The sequence below is a fragment of the Zingiber officinale genome, chromosome 4B, assembly GCF_018446385.1.
Source record: "Zingiber officinale cultivar Zhangliang chromosome 4B, Zo_v1.1, whole genome shotgun sequence".
Classification (NCBI taxonomy): domain Eukaryota; kingdom Viridiplantae; phylum Streptophyta; class Magnoliopsida; order Zingiberales; family Zingiberaceae; genus Zingiber; species Zingiber officinale.
In genome coordinates, this window is record NC_055993.1 from 10980156 (window position 1) to 11000798 (window position 20643).

A 20643-nucleotide genomic window follows, 5' to 3' on the forward strand; every position below is an offset into this window, starting at 1 on the left:
GAGGCTTCTCTGGTCTTTGGAAAACTGACATGGTCGTGTAGTGTACACGACCTAGACTTCATTGGGCTTCAAAACTTGGCACGGCCGTGTGAGGTTCACACGGCCAGGCCATCTCCTTTCTCTGCTGCAGCTACATGGCCTCTCATCTCCACACGGCCTGGGCAAACTCCCATGGCAGGGCCGTGTGGGGTTAAGGTACAATGTCTTCCTCCATTGCTTTGCTTGCAGATTTGGCCTCGAACACACATCCTTCACCAAATTTGACTCCTGTGTACAAAAAATGCACAAAAGCATATCTCCGAACAAAGAGAGTAAATATGCTCAAAAGGAAAGATGGAAGTATGAAAATGCATAGATAAAGCATGTACAAAGTATGTGAATGTGCGTCAAAATATGTTAAATAAGTGTATACAATCTACGCACATCACACCCCCAGACTTAAACTTTTGCTTGTCCTTAAGTAAAATGCTATAATCTAAATTCATATGCTCTACAATGCTCTCATATCCCTAATACATTCTCCTAACTCTATCAAAAAGTTTCATTAGTAAGCATGATCATGAAAACAAGTTAAGTTTGACTCAAGCATAAGTACCCTGTGCGCAGTGCAAAAACAACTCAAAACTCTTCAAGTTTCAATCTATGTCCTAGTCAAGTCGTCATCAAGTTTGAATTCCTAATGTTTCCGGTGATAGACAAGTAACTAGTGATAGACACTTACTTGCCACACACTTGGTTCATATTTCTCAATCAACCCAAGGTCTCAAAGGCGTGCTCAATCTCAAGAGAAGCTAAGCAGTCATTTCCCAGTAACCTAACTTGGTCTCAAAGGGGTGACTAGCTAGATTCCACTCACGACCACTATTTTTTATATCCCTTATTCACTTTTTTTTCACACTTTTGTTTCATAAGTATTTGCATTGTGCAAATCTTATTCACAAATGTACTTTTGGCACAAATGTTGGGATATTTTGATTTTTCCAAATGAGCTTACATGAGTTGAGCCTCATCCAGTAACCAAAATGAAGTTTGAGAAATCACCATGGAAACCAAGTACTAAACAAACAAGATGAATCATGACTATTTCAATGATATCAACCATTCAAGCATCAAGCATAGTGAAGTGAAGATAAGATCCTTAAGGTCTAGCCAAAACTAAAACTCATCTCCATATGATACTTAGCTTATGTCATGCTACCTAAGATAGAGAAAAGAGGTATATTAAGCATACTACTAACATCATTTGAGAATCATGAATCTAGATAATGAACGTGCTAACATTTAATCTTGAAGACAAGAAAATATATAAGTGAAGTTTTGATGTTCTCAAGATGTATGCCACCAGAATTTCAAAAGATAGTCAAATGACTATCAAAACAAGCAATCCAAGCAAGACAATCGAAATAAAATGCAGAGCAAAAACAACTAACATGCAGAAAACAAGTCAAAAACTGGAAACTAAAATGCAAAAAGAAAAATCAGGTTCGACACCCCCCTCCCCCAAACTTAAACTTTTCATCGTCCCGATGAAATCAATATGGTGGAGGAGGTGGTAAATCAGGAAATTCAGGAAAAGGAAAAGGAAAGTAATTAATAAACCACCTTACTTCATCTCTAACAAACATATGATACTCAAACAGTTTATCAATATCATCCTGGAAAAATCTCATATATCCCCAAAATCTTCATTAAATTTCATACGAGCTCTATAAGAATTCATAAATCGAGAAATCTTTTCACACAATTCTCTCTCACTTTTGAAACACTCTTGCAGTTTTTTAAATTGTTCCTCTTCCATGGGTTCATTATTAGAGAGAAAATTTTCAGTCAGATCCAAATCATTATGAACATTGTCTAGAATAGACTGAAGTTCTTGGAAATTAAAACTATGAACATCACGATTAACCAAAGGAACTCTTTTTGAAGCTAAAGTTGATAATGCTTTAGAATGTTGACTTGCTAATTTCAACCGCCAGTTTTCCCTATTATGAATACTAATGAGATCCTGATTGGGCAATCTTAAAGGGAAACTGTTCTTAATAAGAAGACTGAATCCATGTTCTTCACATCTTATCATCCTTGTTGCTAAACATGAATTCAAGTTTAATCTACAAGAATTATCAATATTTTCCAATTCACTTAAATCACACTTTAACACTAAAACAACCTGAGTTAACAATCCTCCTAAAACAATAGGTGTGGCAGAGTCAGATTTTCCAAGTTTCACTAAATGTTTAAGGAAGAAATAGCCAGAATTAATTACAACATTCTCAACCATTGCCTATAAACAATACAAGTCTACAAGTCTTACTAACCCCTCTTTATCTTCTCTCCTAAATATGGTATTCTTCATGACTAAATAAGCATATCTAAAAATGGGGTTAATAATGTGAAGAACTCTAGAATTGTGAGGGTTAAAATGTGATTGTTTAGAAATGTGTTGCCAAAAACATGAATTTTCGAACTGAGATAAAATTGTACACAAATCATTCTTTGGCAACTCATAACAAGTATTAAAATCACTTAACGTCCATTCATAATCCTCATTAAATAGTCAAAAATTTAGTTTACCCCCACCTTGAACATTATCAACCGTTATGGAACTTAAAAATTCAAAAACAATTCTAGGGTAGGTAGGGTATTTCATTTTCATTAAACCACTCCAACCTATTCTTTCAAATAACCAATTTAGATCATCCTTAAACCCTAATGTCTCCAAAGTTTCATCATCCATAAATTTAGTACTCACAAGAGGACGTTTACATAAGGAAGCATACCTAAGATGTTGTTCCTCACTAGAGAAAATAATACCAAAATCATTAGAAATACCTTTGAAACAAGAATTTATCTCCTTAGTTGCAACCATCTTCTCCTTCCCTTTTCTTGTAGAAGAAGATCCTTTTATCACATTTTCCTTGGTAGAAGAGATTTGAGCCTTCAAAAAGGAGAATGAGAGGAAGAAATTAGAAGTGGTAGTTGAAACCCTAGAGATAATAAAATGAGAGAGAAGAAGGAAGAGGGAAGGGAGTGTGCGGCCGTGTGCCGCCCACACCCCGTGCCCTAACCCCTTTAAAGGGTGTGGGCTGGGATGTGTATCATTGCACGACCTAGTTCATCTTTCTTTGCACTGTCGTGTCTGAGACACGACCATACCCATCTCTTTCTCTAAATGTCATACACGGTCGTGCCAATTGGCACTGCCATAACCTTCTTCTCCTCGGGTATCCTTGCACAGCCGTGTTTGGGACACGGCCTCACTAGCCTCCTTCTCTGGAATCAGCACACGGTCGTGTCAGATGACACGACCAGTGCATGCTTCTGCACTGGTTCCTTCGCACGGCCGTGTGTGAGACACGGCCGAAAAGTTTTCCTCCTCTGGATTCTTTACACGGCCGTGTGTGGGACACAACCATGTACCTCCTCTTCTCTGGAGACTCCACACGGCCGTGTCATGTAGACACGGCCCGAGCATCTCCCTTCTCTGCACCATAAGTCTGGCCGTGTACATCACACGACCATGCTCTGTTTTGCTCTAAAGAAAATTTCCTCTTCTTCGTTGCTTTGCCTACACTCCCATGCCCATGAAAACATCATGGCTAGCTCATGAGAGTGGAATTTAATCCTAAAAACAAAATAAAAATCAAGTGAAAATGCTACAACGAAAAATAGAAACATAAAATGGAACTAATTACATAATCAATCCGGAGGACGAGGTTCAGAAAAATACAACCTTTGTTTCTCCTCTAATTTCATACCGTGTACATATTTCTTCAACCGTTGGCCATTTACCTTAATCACTCCAAGATCTTTATTCCAAATATCTACCGCTCCAAAAGGATAAACCTTTTAACCTCGAAGGGACCCGTCCACCTTGATTTAAGCTTTCCTGGAAAAAGCTTTAGCCTTGAATTAAACAATAAAACTAGATCTCCTTCCTTGAAACTTTTGCGGAGAATGTGTTGATCATGTCATTTCTTTGTCATTTCCTTATAAGATTTAGCATGTTCATAAGCATCCAATCTCAATTCATCAAGGTCATTTAACTGAAGCTTCCTTTTCTCTCCTGCTTCCTTGAGATTCATGTTTAGATTTGTAATTGCCCAATAAGCCTTATGTTCTAACTCTACTGGAAGATGATAAGGCTTTTCATAAACTAGCCGAAATGGAGTCATCCCAATAGGAGTCTTGTAGGCAGTACGATATGCCCATAAATCATCATTTAGCTTCAATAACCAGTCCTTCCGTAAAGTAGATACTGTTTTCTCTAGTATGACTTTGATTTCACGATTAGAAATTTCAGCTTGCCCATTAGTTTGTGGATGATATGGCGTTGCTACTTTGTGGCTCACTCCGTATTTTCTAAGTAAATTCTCAAACTGTCTTTCTATAAAGTGTGATCCACCATCGCTAATGACTGCTTTAGGCATACCAAACCTTGGAAAAATTATGCTTCTAAACAATTTGATGACTGCTCTCGCATCACTCGTAGGAAAGGCTATAGCTTCTACCCATTTGGATACATAATCCACTGCTACAGGGATAAACCTATTCTCATATGAAAGAGGAAATGGCCCCATGAAGTCTATTCCCCATACATCAAATAATTCTACTTCAAGTATGTAATTCAGTGGCGTTTCATCCCTCTTAGTAATATTTCCAGTCCTCTGACATTAATCACATGATTGTATAAATCTCTTAGTATCTTTGAATAGAGTTGGCCAATAAAAGTCTGCTTGAAGAATTTTCGCTACTGTCTTAGAACTCCCCAAATGTCCTCCATAAGAAGAGGAATGACAATGAAATAAGATATCTCTGACTTCTTCCTTAGGTACACATCTTCGATAAATCACATCATTGCATTTCCTATAAAGGAGGAGTTCATCCCAAATATAATTCTTCACATCTGAAAAAAAAACTTTTTCTTTTGTTGATTGGAGAAATTTGGGGGTAAGACTCCACTTGCCAAGAAATTAACAAAATCTGCATACCATGGTATTTTAACACTCGATAAAGCTAGAATGTGCTCATCGGGAAAAACATCATCAATCGGTAAGTCAAAATCTGCATTCTTTTCTTTATTTTTCCATACTCTGGATAAATGGTCAGCCACTACGTTTTCCGCTCCCTTCTTATCTCTAATCTCGAGGTTAAACTCTTGAAGCAATAAAATCCATCTAATAAGCCGAGGTTTAGCATCTTTCTTGCTTAGTAAATATCGGATGACTGCATGATCCATATAACCTATTACCTTTGAACCCACCAGATATGATCTAAACTTATCAAATGCGAATACTACGGCTAGGAGTTCTTTTTCGGTAGTGGAATAATTCACTTGAGCTGCATCAAGTGTTTTACTTGCATAATGGATTGCATGTAGAATCTTATTTTTTCTTTGTCCTAAAGCTGCCCCTACTGCGAAGTCACTTGCATCACACATAATCTCAAATGGAAGATTCCAATCCAGGGCTTGGATTATCAGAGCTGAAGTAAGGGCACTTTTAATTTTATTAATATGCAGTCTTTGTCAAAACAAAATTCAACATCCTTGATTAGCAAATTTGTTAAAGGCTTAGCAATTTTTGAAAAGTTCTTGATAAAACGCTTATAGAATCCGGCATGCCCCAGGAAACTTCTCACTCCTTTTACATTAATTGGTGGGGGTAGCTTTTCTATCACTTCCACTTTTGCTTGATCCACTTCAATCCCACGTTCTGATATTTTATGCCCCAGAACAATTTCTTCTTTAACCATGAAATGACATTTCTCCCAGTTTAACACTAAATTCGTCTTTTCACATCTTTGAAGAACTGTAGAGAGATTAGATAAACAAGTGTCAAAGTCATTCCCATATACTGAGAAATCGTCCATGAACACCTCCATAATTTTCTCTATTAAATCTGAAAAAATTATGATCATACATCTCTGAAAAGTGGCTGGAGCATTACAAAGCCCAAATGACATACGATGATAAGCAAAAGTGTCATAGGGGCATGTGAAAGTAGTCTTTTCTTGATCCTGAGGATGAATTGGAATTTGGAAAAATCCTGAATATCCATCCAGATAGCAAAAATATGAGTGCTTAGCCAATCTTTCAAGCATTTCATCAATAAAAGGTAAGGGAAAATGATCCCTTCTCCTCCTCCTGCAAGTCCAGCGTACTCCTCTAGATCTGAATCTGATGACAACTCATCCCACGTCGCTTTCAGGATTTTGTGCTTTGTTGTGGTTGGTCCCTTCTTGTTTTCCTTCTTCAGCTTTAGGCAGTCATCCTTAATGTGCCCTTCCTCATTGTATTTATAGCATCTTACCTTCCTTGCTCTTCTTTTCTTTACCTGCACTTGATTAAACTTATTAGTTTTAAAAAATTTCTTGAATTTCCTTACCATGTATGTTGTTTCATCATCGTCAAAGGAGTTGTTGGCATCTGATTTATCCTTCTTGGTTTTTAGAGAAATGTTATTTGATTTCTCTATTTCCTAAAAATCTATACAGTGAGACTCGTGAAATTTAAAAGTTGAAAACAAGCTTTCAAGATTACATACCTCAAGGTCCTTAGAGATGTAGTAAGCATCTACTAAGGATGACCATTCTTGAGTTCTCAAAAAGGAGTTAAGTACGTACCTTATGGAGTCACAATTTGTTACCTTTTCTCCAAGGTTATTGAGCTGAGTGATCAGATCTTTGATTCTTGCGTGGAGTTGGGATACCTTCTCTCCCTTGTTCATTCGGAGGTTCGTCAGTTGGCTTCGGAGGATGTCCCGCTTAGCCAGTTTGGATTCCGAGGTACCTTCGTGAAGCTATAGGAATTTCTCCCAGAGATCTTTGGTGAAGTTGTAGGTTCCGATCCGGCTGACCTCTTGGGGCGGAAGAACGCTGAGTAGATGGAACTCTGTCTTTCCATTAGCCACAAAGTCAGCTTGCTCCTTCTTCGTCCATGTGTATTCTTCTTTCCCTGCTCCGTGCTGATCCGTAGGTGCTACAAAATCATATTTTATAGTTAAGAGAATTTCGAAGTCGATTTTGAAGAATACCTGCATGCGCTTCTTCTAAGTTGCGAAGTCTCCCTCAAATTTCGGCGGGTAGATGTTGGATCCGGCCATTTCTTTTGCTTCAGATGGCGGTTAGTCCTTCTGAAGCAGAACCTGGCTCTGATACCACTTGTTAGGATCGATGTGACCGGCAAGAGGAGTTAATTGTTTGCACAATAATAACACACAAACCTTTCTCGAACTTTTAAAATAATAGAATACTTGTATAAAAAAAGAATTGATAAATGAAAAAAGAAAGAGGCTACGGATTTTTTTACTTTGTTACAATCGGAAATATTGTTAATCCAAGACTCTGAAATACTACTCAAATTCTCCTTTCGTCGTAGGTGACAAGCGTTGGAAGCATACACAGTTATAGGACACTTAAAGAAAATTGTATACAAATTGTTATAGACTACTGGGATCAAAGCTATATTTATAGTTCTGTTCAGGGCGCCTGGAAAGGTTCCAGGTGCCTGGAAGGGGATAAAATTTTATCCCCATCGCAACAGCTCGTGCCACATCAAGTTTGGAGAAAAATCCTGCTCCGGGCGCTCGGAAGGGTTCTAGAAGCCTGGAGTCCGGCGAGTCTGGGCGCCCGGACCAAGAAAGTCAACATCCTGTTGACTTCGATCCCGATCTTCTACTCCAGTTCCGCTCGCCTTGGTCCAGGTCTTCTGATCTGGCTCCCCTCGCTTGAGTGATCTTGGCCATCCGTAATATGGCTCACCCAAACCCAACTTCTGGCCTTCGAGCAATCTTCCGCTCCAGCTTCTCGTCCCTCGGAAACGCTGTGTGTCTCCTTCTCGTCCGCTCGCGTACTCTTCCACAGCACCTCATCCCTCAGACGCACCGAGCCTGTCGGCTCTCTTTCGTGTCATCCTTCTTGCTAGCTGTGTCTTTTGCTCGACTTCTTATGCTCCTAAGTTCCTGCACACTTAGACACAGGGGTTAAATACCAATAGGACCTAACCTGACTTGGTTGATCACATCAAAACTACCTTAGGGTACTAACAGAACACGTCCTCACCTACTTCTCTCAGGAGAAATTACCTTTTTCTAGATCGGTTCTCCAAACCGACCGAACTTTTGCTCAGCGTCCGACACGTCAGGACTTTATGCTAACCGTCTGATCCCTGACCTGTCCAGTCTTCCACCCGGTGTCCACGACCCCCGGATGTTCACCTAGAGTCCTCGACTCTAGGATTTCGCCCAACGTTCTCGACCCGCCAAGACTTTGCTTAGTCCCCCAGACTAGAACTTCGTTGCCTAACCACAGCGAGGACTTTCCACCTGCTTAGAATCCACTAGGACTTTTGCCTAAGATAACTTAGGACTTTCCTGCAAGCTCAGTCACACTTATTAAATAACAAGATAACTTAACTTTGAACTCTTTGTCATTATCAAAACACGGGTTTGATCTTTTGGTGCTCCCTGCACCAACACACTATACCTGCAATGGAACTTTTCTACGAGCGTGGTTATACATCTTCCAGTACTTGATAGCAAACATTCTCAGTCACTTTATTTATTACGGAGGTTATAAAAGACTCTGCATATACATGTAACAGAAGATTTCTCGGAGGATAACTATACATCCTCTAAACTAAACATCTTCCATTACCCGATATATTCTGACAACAAATATCTTCTGTTGCCTTATTATTACGAAGGTTATGAGAGGCAACATAAAAGAGATTCTCTCCATTGGTCGGGTAAGCAAAAATGTCCTCGCGCCTTACATTGCGCGCATGAATCTATTGTTTATCTTTTTCTTCACTTTTCACTTGACCATCGTACTTACTTGGGCATTAGAGTGTCTGCACCAGGGCCCCTTCTTGCTTCTCACTCTAATGATTCCCTTTACTCTCACATATATATATATCCTGTCTGAATAGATAGCTCTGTGGTTGACTGGAAGAAGATTTTAGGATGGAGAAGAAATGACACCCGGCACTCCTCCGGGGAACTCCTTACTATGCACACTGTAAAGAGAGTAAAGGGAAGCATTAGAGTTTACCCTGCACACTCACTTGGTGCACAATCTTGGAGGCCTCTCACATGTCTGGGCACCCTGATTCTCAAAAGTGAATCGGGGTGCTCGGGAGGGGCTCCAAGCACCCAAATATGTGAGAGTCGCCTAAAAATGTGCACCAAACGAGTGTGCAGTGTATCAAATAGATCATGTGCGCAATGATAAAGATGAGCCTCCAAGAAGCAATCAAAGTAGGGAGGACCAGCTGACATGGAGGTTAAAGTCAAACGGTCAAAGTTACATGGCCAGACGGATCTAGAATTGCTGACTAGGCTATGTCGGCCAAGCGGACCTCGCATTGTTTGTCAAACGAGAAGTGTCGATCGGACTTCCAGAGCAGCCATCCTTCACAACTTACAGATGAGGTTTGAATCTAAGTGCTAATTACCCAACCCATCGTCCTATTCGATCGGACCTAAGGGTCAATCGAATATATTGTGCATCCTTGACAAAATGAATGGCAAGTGAAGAACAAGATGGTGACTGCATTCTGTAAGGCCAAGCTGACGATCTCCAAGCCGAGTGGTTGTCGATCGATTTATAGTGGAACCCAAATGCCTATCATATCGTACTTATTTGGAGTTTGTGCCAAAAAGAATAGAGAATATATATCCCATCGATAAATTGTCATTTAGAAGCTTCCAACCTGTTAAATCACAGAGATTTATGCGGTCGTTCAAGGAAAGATGTTGAGAGCACTTTATGAAAGTTTTGGAACAAGTGTTAATATTTTGAGATTCATGTATAATACAACAGTGATACTATAAAAAGAGTCTATCTGTATAATACAGTGACATTATAAAAAAGATCTCCATCTATAATTAAAAATATGTGATGTTTTTTATTTGTACTTACTAAAGTAAAGTTCATAGTTATTACTTTCTTCTCTAAAATTGATCATTAATTTGAACGTCAGAAGATTCAGATCAGAATCCCTTAATCCCATCGTAACATGTCATATAATCGATAGCGCGTCAGAAGATTCAGATCAGAATCCCTTAATCCCATCGTAACATGTCATATAATCGATAGCGCGTCAGAAGATTCAGATCAGAATCCCTTAATCCCATCGTAACATGTCATATAATCGATAGCGCGGAGTCTTTATATAAATATTTCCATATAGCATGCAGTGAATAATAACTGGTCTCTTGTATTAATTCTCAAATCAAGTAAGTATAGGAGATGAAAGAGGAGCATGGAGGTCCTTGCGGGTACGTGGAAGATATTGATGTTGGAGGGCAGGCTGATCCCGTGTACTCGTACAGGGTTCGACCCAAACAGCCAAAACATCAGGCCATCAGATCATATGCATCTCATCATGATCTACGTCTCGTTTGATACGTCATCGATCCGATATTCCGATCCATTTAACTCCATATATAATCAGCTACGTACGTGCGTGACTAATTGCATGGTTCGCAGCCATAAGCTAGTGTAATCAATATATATAAAATATATACAGCCCCGGTCCCTCATTCAGGAGACTCGAGACGAAAAAATAACATCCAAAATAATTTTTTAATAATATATAATTTATCAATAACGTTTTCTTCTAGTATTTTTATTTACAAAATCGTCTATAATATTATTAGTTTCAAATTAGACTAATAAAGAATAGAAACTGTGTTTTTTAATTTGCTAGAAGAAACTAGCGTTGTTATTGCTGTTTTATAAGCCAAGTTATGATTTGAGCTTTTGGTTATTTATGTGACTGTCAGTGTGCTCCTCTATATTTATATATGAGAGTTTCAAAATTAAATAAATTTTGAGTGAAAAAACATACTAATTGGAATGAATGCAGTTAAATTCTTAAGGCAATTGAATTTATATCAGCTTGCAATTAACGCACCACTAAAACACGAGAGCCCCAAAAGTGAAATTTCCATATGCAAATTAATAAACAGAAACGAATCCATTTGATTAAGTAAATAAGGTAATCTTTTAAGTTGATTTGATTGATAATCATTGCTAACTAAACCTCCAAACCATGATTGGTAATCTTTTTTAATCTAAAACTAAACTATTATAAACGAAATTTCACATCCAGATGCCCTTCGCCTCATCCTCACCCATTGCATCAGAAGGATTCGAGCAGACGGATTTCACCCCAGCAACACACTATTTGGAATTGATCCATCGTACTATCAAACTGTACCACGTCTCTCTTTTGAAGTAAAAGAGGAGCATACACGATATCTCCTGATCACGGCTTACTTTCTGATGAAGCTTTATATTAAAAAAAAACTAAGCGGGGTCTTAGATTTCCAAAATCTAAAATCTGGCTTTAAGTCTTGTCGCTTTAATGCTTCCCCTTCATTTCTTGTGGAATTAGACGTTCCATACCGGGTAATCATTAGATGGATCCATCACCCTTCCCTAAGTACTGCACCGCATTGACTCCCTACATGATCTATTCTGATATATCGATCGCCGCCGTTACAATTCCATCGCCCTTTTCTTCTGTGGCCATCGCCTCCACCGCTTCTCCTCCCCTTTCGCTCGCCGAGACCGAGCCATGGAAGCCGCGCTGAACCCCTACGCGCCGCCCTACGTTCCGGTTTCCCTAGTCGGCCAGTACTCTCCTGCAGCAACGTGGATTACCTACGCTCCTCAACAGATTGCGTATTACCCCCCACTCTACCTCTTCGTCCCGCCTTCTCCGCCCGGCCACAGCGACGGAGGTCAGTTTTCCGGAGGCTGCGATCTCACTGCAGCCGCCCTGAGGGGAAAGTCAGAGGAGGAGGTAGTTCGTGTTGCCGACGAGGAGGGGAAGTCCGAAACTGAAGTTATGAATAAGAAAGGTCGTAATAGGATTGCGCAGCGGAGGAATCATAGGATGAAGCAGGGAGATAGCAGCGCGTGCTTCGTGTTCAACAAGGACGACGACGATGACTACGATGGAAGTAAAACCACGCTCATGGTCAAGAATTTGCCCAATAGATTCACGTACGAAAGCTTTAGTCTCTTCCTTCATTCTGTTGCAGTTCATTTCCAACCTTAATTATGCTAGTTTCTGAGAAAGGATTAGCAGGAAAAGGAGATTAAGCTTTGTAGTTTTAAACATGCAGATCAATAATCCGAATCTGCATATATACCACTGGAAAATGAACAAGATTAATTAATTTAGCTCTGTAAAATGAAGTAGAGTTAGCATTGCAAAATAATTCTAGCATGAACGTGATGTGTAAACAAACAGAAATACTAATGAATTGAATATACTTGCTGTAAGTTAGTTTAACTCTCATCTTTTCTTTCAAGGGCGTTTAATTGAAACTTGCTGATTTTTATAATTCCTTTGGAAGGAAGAAGAAGCTCGTGCGACTCCTGGACGATCATTGCTGGGAAGAGAACCACCAGTTAGAGGAAAAATCCGGCGTGGTTTTATCAGAGTTTGACTTTCTTTATCTGCCAGTTGATTTCAAGTTAGCAAATACTTATATCCTTTTGCATTAGAGAAAACTGTTGCTTCTTCGTTAATTTGATTCGTTGGGAAACTAGAAAGTGGTTAATTTATGTGTGTGCGTAGAACCGGGTTCAACATGGGATATGCGTTCGTGAATTTCACGACGGCAATCGCAGCGAGGAGACTCTACGACGCCCTCCACAACTTCCCTTGGAAGGCGCATGGCTCGCGCAAGGTATGCGAGGTCACCTACGCCAGAATCCAGGTACGTACGGTAGTTAATTAATTTGATGGGGCAACATTAATTCCAATTAATTGAACCATTTATTTTGATTTTGATTTTGATTTTGATTTTGAAGGGGTAGTTAAGTATAATTAATCGCAGGGTATTACGGCTCTACGGAATCACTTCAACACCTCGATTTTCGTGTGCGGGGACGATGAGTTTCTCCCTGCTTACTACGAGCCACCGCGCGACGGCTTTCGTCGGCCGGAGCCGAGAGTGATCGGGCGACGGCTAGTTAGATAAGTAGCGATAGATATTGTTTATTGTAGAATGGATGTGCGTGGTTAACTAGGGCGCTCTGTATCTGGCTTTCGATCTATCCATCCGAGGGATGACGGAGGAAGCTTGGAAAGATCGAAAGGCAGATGATCGTAACATAATCTAGTGTAGCATCAACCGCTTTACAGTTTAATGGACTCGTTTGGTATGATATGACGTGTGATTGTTTTTGTTTTTGTTGTTATTTTATTTTATGGTAATTCAGTATCAGCTCTGGTGATTTTATGATCGGTGAAAGTTTCTCGGTAAATCGACCATTACCATATGGGAAAGTCTATTTGATATCAAAAATCTGTTTAGCAACAATTGAACGAGTGGATACTGTTGAAGTGAACTAAAAAAATTTAATAGAACGGGCTCTAAAGGGAAGATTAAGCATTTAACTTTAACAGGATAATTTAAATCCGTTAATAAATGATTTTAAAATTGAATAAATATAATTAAATTTTTAAGTGCCACATCGATGTCTCTTATTCTCCCCGTAATTAAAAAAAAATCTATAATTTTTTTTATAGGTGCTGGATTATAAATTATATACCTTTATTTATTATTATTATTTTAATATCTTTATATAATTTTTATTTAATATTTTAATTAATTATGTTTTTTAATTTATTTTAATTTTTTATTGAATATTTAATTAATTTATAAATTTTAAATTAATTATAGTCTTTTTATATTTTTTTAACTTATAATATACATTTATTTTGGAAATAATATTTTGCTAATAATTTTAAAATATATATTGATATTAAAAGAAAAAAATTACTTTATCATTAATTATGAATTCCATAGGGGAAAAAAATAAGTTTGAGCTGCTCTAAAATCTCAAGTCTAGTTGAGCTTTTTTATTAACATTTTTGATTTTATAAATCTCTCAAAGCTCCTAAGGTGATGCGACCACTTCTGAAAAATGTAAAAATCATTACCCTGATAATCCCAAGGTTGTGAAATTTATATTAAACTGCAAGCAAAAAGGCCCAATTGAAAAATAGTACGAAGCCGGCCCACATGCCTCAACACCTTCTTCTCCTCCAAGAAAACCCTCTTCTTTATGTGACGACTGCAACGGCAGCAGAGCCAAGGCACATCTCGATTCGCGATCGAATCACATGGCTCGCTACGACCGCGCCATCACCGTCTTCTCCCCCGATGGCCATCTCTTCCAGGTTGAGTACGCTCTAGAAGCTGTTCGCAAGGGAAACGCCGCCGTCGGCGTCCGTGGCACCGACACCATCGTTCTCGGCGTCGAGAAGAAATCCACTCCAAAGCTCCAAGACTCCCGGTAATTTCCAATCTCTTTGCCTCGTGGCCGGTATGGTTTCACACTCATCCCATTTGTTTTGGATTTTTATGATCCGCCTTCTACCTGCCCCTTTGCTTCCCAGATCAGTGCGTAAGATCGTGAACTTGGACACCCACATCGCGCTGGCGTGCGCGGGACTCAAGGCAGATGCCCGCGTGCTCATCAACCGTGCTCGGATCGAGTGCCAAAGCCACCGCCTCACCGTAGAGGATCCTGTCACGGTCGAGTACATCACTCGCTACATCGCCGGCCTGCAGCAGAAGTACACACAGAGTGGAGGTGTCCGGCCCTTTGGGCTCTCCACGCTCATCGTTGGGTTTGACCCGTACACTGACGTGCCTGCGCTATACCAAACAGATCCCTCCGGGACCTTCTCAGCTTGGAAGGCGAACGCTACAGGAAGGAACTCGAACTCGATGCGGGAATTCCTGGAAAAGAACTATACGGAGACTTCCGGACAGGAGACAGTGAAGCTGGCTATTAGGGCACTGCTTGAAGTAAGTTTGGTTACTCCCTTTCCCTTTTTTGATGATGAAATTGTCATCGGTTTGCTATTGGTTTACGTTTATACTGATAAACGACCGTTTTATGTCTAAGTGTCTCTAAGATGCACAACTCTTTGAGGATCCTCAAATCTTACCATAGTTCGCATTTCAATCTTACATTCGTCGATTGCATCAATTGTTAGGAACAACTATTGTTTGTTAAATTTGCAAGATTATGGCTCTAGACAATTATGTTTTGGATTAGATAGTTAAGTGCAAAAATGGGAGAATATGAGATACACTTCAGGACTCTTAAGAAATAGATGAACATGCTTATAGGAAGAGCGAGTTGCTATCCAGCTTCAATTTGTCATTTGCTGTGCGGGATGGTTTGGCAAATCAACACCTTGTTTGTATGTTTAGAATTTTTCATATCGAGATGTTAAAGCATGTCGGTGTTATTTGAGATATTTTGAACCCTTACAATCGTATAAGGTTATGAAGATGCAGTTGGCATTAACGTTTGTTATACCATAGAACATTTGTGATGATTATGGGGGATGCAATTAGCATCCATTAGCAAAAGTGATTGACACTAAAAGATAACATTACTTTCAAGTTTTACTAGAACTAGAACATGTATACTTTGTGAAGGTAATTGATTACTGATGAGAATGAGTAGCAAAATAAAAAAAGGTTTTTCTTATTTTTTAGAAACAAAAATTTTGATTTAAAGTTTTAATACATGAAATGAAATTTCAAAGATAGGAAGGGAAACTAGAGATTTGTTTAGATGGATAGAAATTATTGTAACAAGAGTTTAAATGTCACGGTGGGTCTTTTGTTCAACAAAGAGATATCAGGAACAATGTTACCATAAGTAAAGAGTAGAGATGATTGAAATGAAGCATCTGGAATCTTGTCAAATCATCAGGGTCTGTGTTAAACTGAAATGATGGTTTATAAGACTATGGTATGGTCAATTATACCTTATAGGTCAAACTTTAGGGCAATTGTGAGACAAGACAAAGATTTAAGAGCAACAAAGATAATGTAATTGTATAAGATAAATGTTCAGCGTTACTAGAAAAATAAAACAAAATATTAATATTCTAAAGAAATTATGACAAATGAATGATAAATTGAAATGATAAAGATAACTTTTAGGTTCTATAGTGAGACATATTGGCTTGATTACAGTTGAAGGTGTATGGAGTAGTGGGATGATAAAAACTCTATTAAACATAATTAAAAGTAGACAAAGAGATTTGAACATACTATTGACAGTCTTAGTTTGAGTTAGAAGATTCAGATGGTCAACCCCCCAAAAAATTCAAATGTTAAACGTAGCTTTTGCCAGTCATATATCTTTCTATCTGCATAAGTTTTTATTCCTTTCATATAAGGTTGAATTTGAAGGCTATAAATCAAGCATTGTCGTGTTGAACAAATAATATAATGGCTAACAGAGGAAGATGTATATAATTTAACCAAACGTCTTTAGCTTAGATGATACTTGGTGCCCATTTATCAAGATTTGTTGATTTAGAAAGATTCATATATAATATTTATTTGTAATGAGTAGGCTATATGATAGTGACAGAGGGCTAACATGCATTTTGCTCCTGCTGCTTTAGTTCATTTTTTTTTCAAATACGAGAAAGTTGCTTCTGCCTCTGGAATTTTGTGAGTGCTATCGTAATATCTTTTTGACCATCCATCATGGTGTATAAGGGATGCCAGTTTTGATGTACAATCAGGTTGGTTAAATCCTGGACCATTGGCCTGTTTGGGATTTGACCTGCTTGGATCAGCCCTCTTCTCGCAGCAATATGCAGGGTGCCTGCACACTAGATTTTTTAGATAGACCTACCTCACTATGAATAGTTTTGTTTACAGGTGGTATGATGGAATTCAATCTAGAACATTTGTAAGCTTGCTCATCATCTCCACAAGCTTAATGTTATTGTCCGAGCATGGCATTTCAATGTTGATTTGTCAATGCCCCTACGGGTGTAGTGCAATAGTAAAACACTTAATAGAGGAACAAATATGAAGATCAGAGTTCGAATCCAATAGAGACTAATATTCTAGAGGTCGATTTTTAAGTGTGCATGGCCTACCTCCAATATTAGTCGGGCAAAACTTGGACACTTAGATTATCACAAAAAAAAAAAAAACCAATATCGATTTGCCAATTAATGTTGAAGCTAAAATGACATGATGCTTCATTAGTTTCATGGTGCAAGGAGAGCTGCAAATTATTTGTTCGCAAATTGAGTATGTAATTGGGATGTCTTAATTCCTGAATTCAGGAGATTAATTTAAAAGGGGAAATCAAATACTTTTACCTATTCAAAGTTATTTCCTATTTCATACTGCAAGGTACAGATAATCTTGAAAGAAATCATGGAGTCTCATTTGAGCTTTGACGATGATGATGATATTGTTGTTTATTTAGGTGGTGGAGAGTGGAGGAAAGAACATAGAAATTGCAGTAATGACCAAAGAGAAGGGTCTTCGTCAACTTGAAGAAGCCGAGATAGATGCTATTGTCGCTGAGATAGAGGCAGAGAAAGCTGCAGCTGAGGCTGCAAAGAAGGCCCCTTCTAAAGATTCCTAAACTTTGTTGTTCTGATGATATGCTTTCTAATTTTGAAACTTGGAATTTGTATGTGAACTTATCTACATTTTCATTTGATCCCTAAAATTAAGTTTGCCCTGGCAACTTATTCAATTGCTTGCATTTTGCTCTTCTTTATAGATTGTTTTTTTTTTACTAGGTATTCAGCTTTTCATCTATTTTTATGAAAAAATTTTATCGGTCTAGGATTAGGATAAATTAGAAAATGTTTATGGGGGTTTATTTAGAAGGTCAGAATTCTTAAATTCGCTTCTCAATGGATATATTGAAATGAGTTAGTTTAATGTAAAATTTTTTAATTAAACTCCTAAATTCAAAAATATTTGGAAGATAAAACTAAAATATTCTCTTTCAATAGGAAGAAATTGGAATATTACTTTTAAGTTTCTATATCTCTCAATAAAATAATCCCTCTCAAAATGCGAAGTTGTTTGATTATCATGATTTATGATTTAAATCATTTATTCAGTTCATTCTCGTTATGGAATCGACTCAATAAAATGGGATATTTTTAAATAAAAGCACTCCTAGATACGTTATTTTTTCTAAGGCTGAGGATGTAAATAGGCTATTTTTTCTAAGGCTGAGGATGTAAGAGTAGTCTTCTTTTATATTTTAGAAATTTTCTACGTAATTAAAGTTTCATAGTATTGAAATCAAGTACGTAAATTTTAGAATTATCAAATTGTATATCCAATACACATTTTATCTCTTCTCACTCCATTGTGTTAATGTACTAATCGATTGACGTATTATAACAATTAATTCAACTATATATTATATGACACTGACTAATTTTTCTAATTGATTGTGTTAATGTAGCAATCGATTCGATCATAAAAAGTGATATCGAAAGCTTAATAAATGATATGATGATAATAATCACTAACTGATATTACAAATGAGATTCTTAAACTTGTCTTTTTGAACATATAAAATTTTTGATTTCTAGAATGACTAAAATTCATGAGTCGATTTTGTTTGAAAGTTGTTGATAGACTTAGAGATCTTAAAATAATATAAAATTAAATTATTTATGTTCGATTAATTCTTCTGAATGTATTCATGCCCTCAAACTCAAATACTATTAAGATATACTATATTAAACATAATAATTTTTTCAAATTAATTTAGGTATGAGAAATGATGCTAAAAATTCATTATAATAAATACGACGATGATAATCATAATCGTAGACACTTTAAAATGAGTTACTTGGAATTTTATATTTATGTTGATATCAAATTTTTAATTTTTTTAAATTATTAAGGTTAATCAACTGATTTTATCTCCTAAGGATAAATTATATAAATTCAAATTAGAATAAATCATTAAAAATGGTGTTATTGTAAATTAATATTATTGTACTTATGGCATTTGTTCTAAATTGTTATTTGTTGTGTTGTTATTGTAGTTTAGTTTGGAAATTATTTTATTAGGACATAATCGGAATCTCGAGTACATGTGACAAGAGCCGGAATTAGCTCTCTCCTCGATATTTGGGGTCCACCATCTGCCTTAATTGGATCTATTATACATATGGATAAGTATACTTAACAATCTATTTCATTTGATACATACTAGTAAAACTATTGTTGTATGCCAATTGTAATTTTATTTGGTTATTATTATTATTAAAATATTATAGTTTATCCGTTATAAATTTATATTTGATATGTTATAAAATGATAATTTTCTTTTATTTGGAAAAAATATTATCATAATCTATATTGGTATTGAATTTTGTTAAGATTTTATGATAGGAATACAGTTGTAAAATGGTCTCGGTATTGACATATAAAGAAATGCCCGATTAAAAAATTGATGCTATTAATAAAGTGAATTTCATTGGTGAAGCTAATTTCGTGTCATTTTAAAATTTCTAAATTCATCACTTTTGAACAAAACTAGTCGATAGACCTTAGCCATTTAAAAAATTTAAAATTTGATATCATTATAAATATGAAATTCCACGTAACTTATTTGTGATGTCATTAAATGATTATAGTAGTCCTATTACTTATAATGAGTATCAGACATCATTTCTCGTATCTAAATCAAGTTGAAAAAATTATTGGGCTCAAGACATTGTATCATAATGTTATTTGAGAATATAAATATATTTAGGAGAATTAATCAAACATATAGAATATGATTTCATGTCATTATGAGATTTCTAGATTCATCAATCACTTTGGGACAAATTGACAAATGGGCCTTAGTTATTCCAAAAATAAAAAATTGTATATATTCATATAAGGGGGTGTCCAAAGATCTCATTTGTGATGTCGATCAATGATTATCATCGTTGTATCATTTATAATGAACTTCCGATATTATTTCTCATTCTCGAATCGAGTTAAAAAAATTACTCTGCTCAATGTATTATATCATAATGATGTTGGAAGAAATGAATACATTCAGGAGAACTATTAGTTTCATATTATTTCAAGATATCTAAGTTCATCCGTCGCTTTTGGATGATATTGGTTGATAGACCTTAGTTATTCTAAAAATAATTTTTTTATATATTCAATAACAGAGAATTCAAGGAACTCATTTATGTTGTCGGTTAATGATTATCATCGTTATATTATTTAAAATAAACTTCTGATACCATTTCTCATGGTCAAATTGATTGCTATAGTAACCCAATCGATTGAGAAAATTGTTCATCATTACATAATATGATTGAATTGATTGATATAATACTTTAATCGATTGATAATATTATTCATTGAAATAGAATATTGCCGAATTGATTGTTACAGTATCTCAATGCATAGAAATATACTAGAAAAAAATGATCCCTGATACGATGGTAAGAGAAGGGGGCCTGTCTGGCATAATGTCAAAGTGGTCAACATTCGACAGACGTTCGACCCGGGCGGGGGTTACCTTCCTGATCAGTAGAAGGATTAGCCGACCCGACATCTCGACAGCTCGACATGACGCCGAGTTTTCGACGCTCATAAGGCAAAGCAAGAAGAAACGAAGGCCGAGCGGTCATCCCACTCGGCCAACAGTAGCCACGGCATTCGGTCAAGCGGGCATCCGCCTAAAGGCCGTCAGCCGACGGGCCTCCACTTGGCACGGGAAAGGTACTAGCCGAGTGGTTCCTCCGCTCGGCCCGGGAAAGGCGCTAGCCGAGTGATTCCTCCTCTCGGCCCGGGA

The 20643-nt window shown here is 37.2% G+C and overlaps 2 protein-coding genes across 2 annotated transcripts; both read left to right on the forward strand.

Annotated features, from left to right (window-relative positions):
- The first annotated feature begins 11518 nt into the window (after positions 1-11518).
- LOC121977389 (protein MEI2-like 6) lies at positions 11519-13108 on the forward strand. Its single transcript, XM_042529971.1, has 4 exons — positions 11519-12012; positions 12369-12488; positions 12593-12734; positions 12855-13108. Exons 1-4 carry the CDS (start codon positions 11582-11584, stop codon positions 12996-12998), a joined length of 837 nt encoding a protein of 278 aa, XP_042385905.1. The 5' UTR covers positions 11519-11581; the 3' UTR covers positions 12999-13108.
- A 961-nt stretch (positions 13109-14069) lies between these two features.
- Positions 14070-17562, forward strand: LOC121974704 (proteasome subunit alpha type-7-like). Its single transcript, XM_042525878.1, has 3 exons — positions 14070-14319; positions 14423-14837; positions 17287-17562. Exons 1-3 carry the CDS (start codon positions 14147-14149, stop codon positions 17446-17448), a joined length of 750 nt encoding a protein of 249 aa, XP_042381812.1. The 5' UTR covers positions 14070-14146; the 3' UTR covers positions 17449-17562.
- The last annotated feature ends 3081 nt before the right edge of the window (positions 17563-20643 follow it).

Coding starts and splice junctions, on each gene's coding strand:
- LOC121977389 (XM_042529971.1), top strand. CDS start 11,582: ATGGAAGCCGCGCTGAACCCCTACGCGCCGCCCTACGTTCCGGTTTCC. Junction 12,489..12,592: donor TATCTGCCAGTTGATTTCAA/GTTAGCAAATAC, acceptor GTGTGTGCGTAG/AACCGGGTTCAACATGGGAT. Junction 12,735..12,854: donor TCACCTACGCCAGAATCCAG/GTACGTACGGTA, acceptor AATTAATCGCAG/GGTATTACGGCTCTACGGAA.
- LOC121974704 (XM_042525878.1), top strand. CDS start 14,147: ATGGCTCGCTACGACCGCGCCATCACCGTCTTCTCCCCCGATGGCCAT. Junction 14,320..14,422: donor CCAAAGCTCCAAGACTCCCG/GTAATTTCCAAT, acceptor TTTGCTTCCCAG/ATCAGTGCGTAAGATCGTGA. Junction 14,838..17,286: donor CTATTAGGGCACTGCTTGAA/GTAAGTTTGGTT, acceptor TTGTTTATTTAG/GTGGTGGAGAGTGGAGGAAA.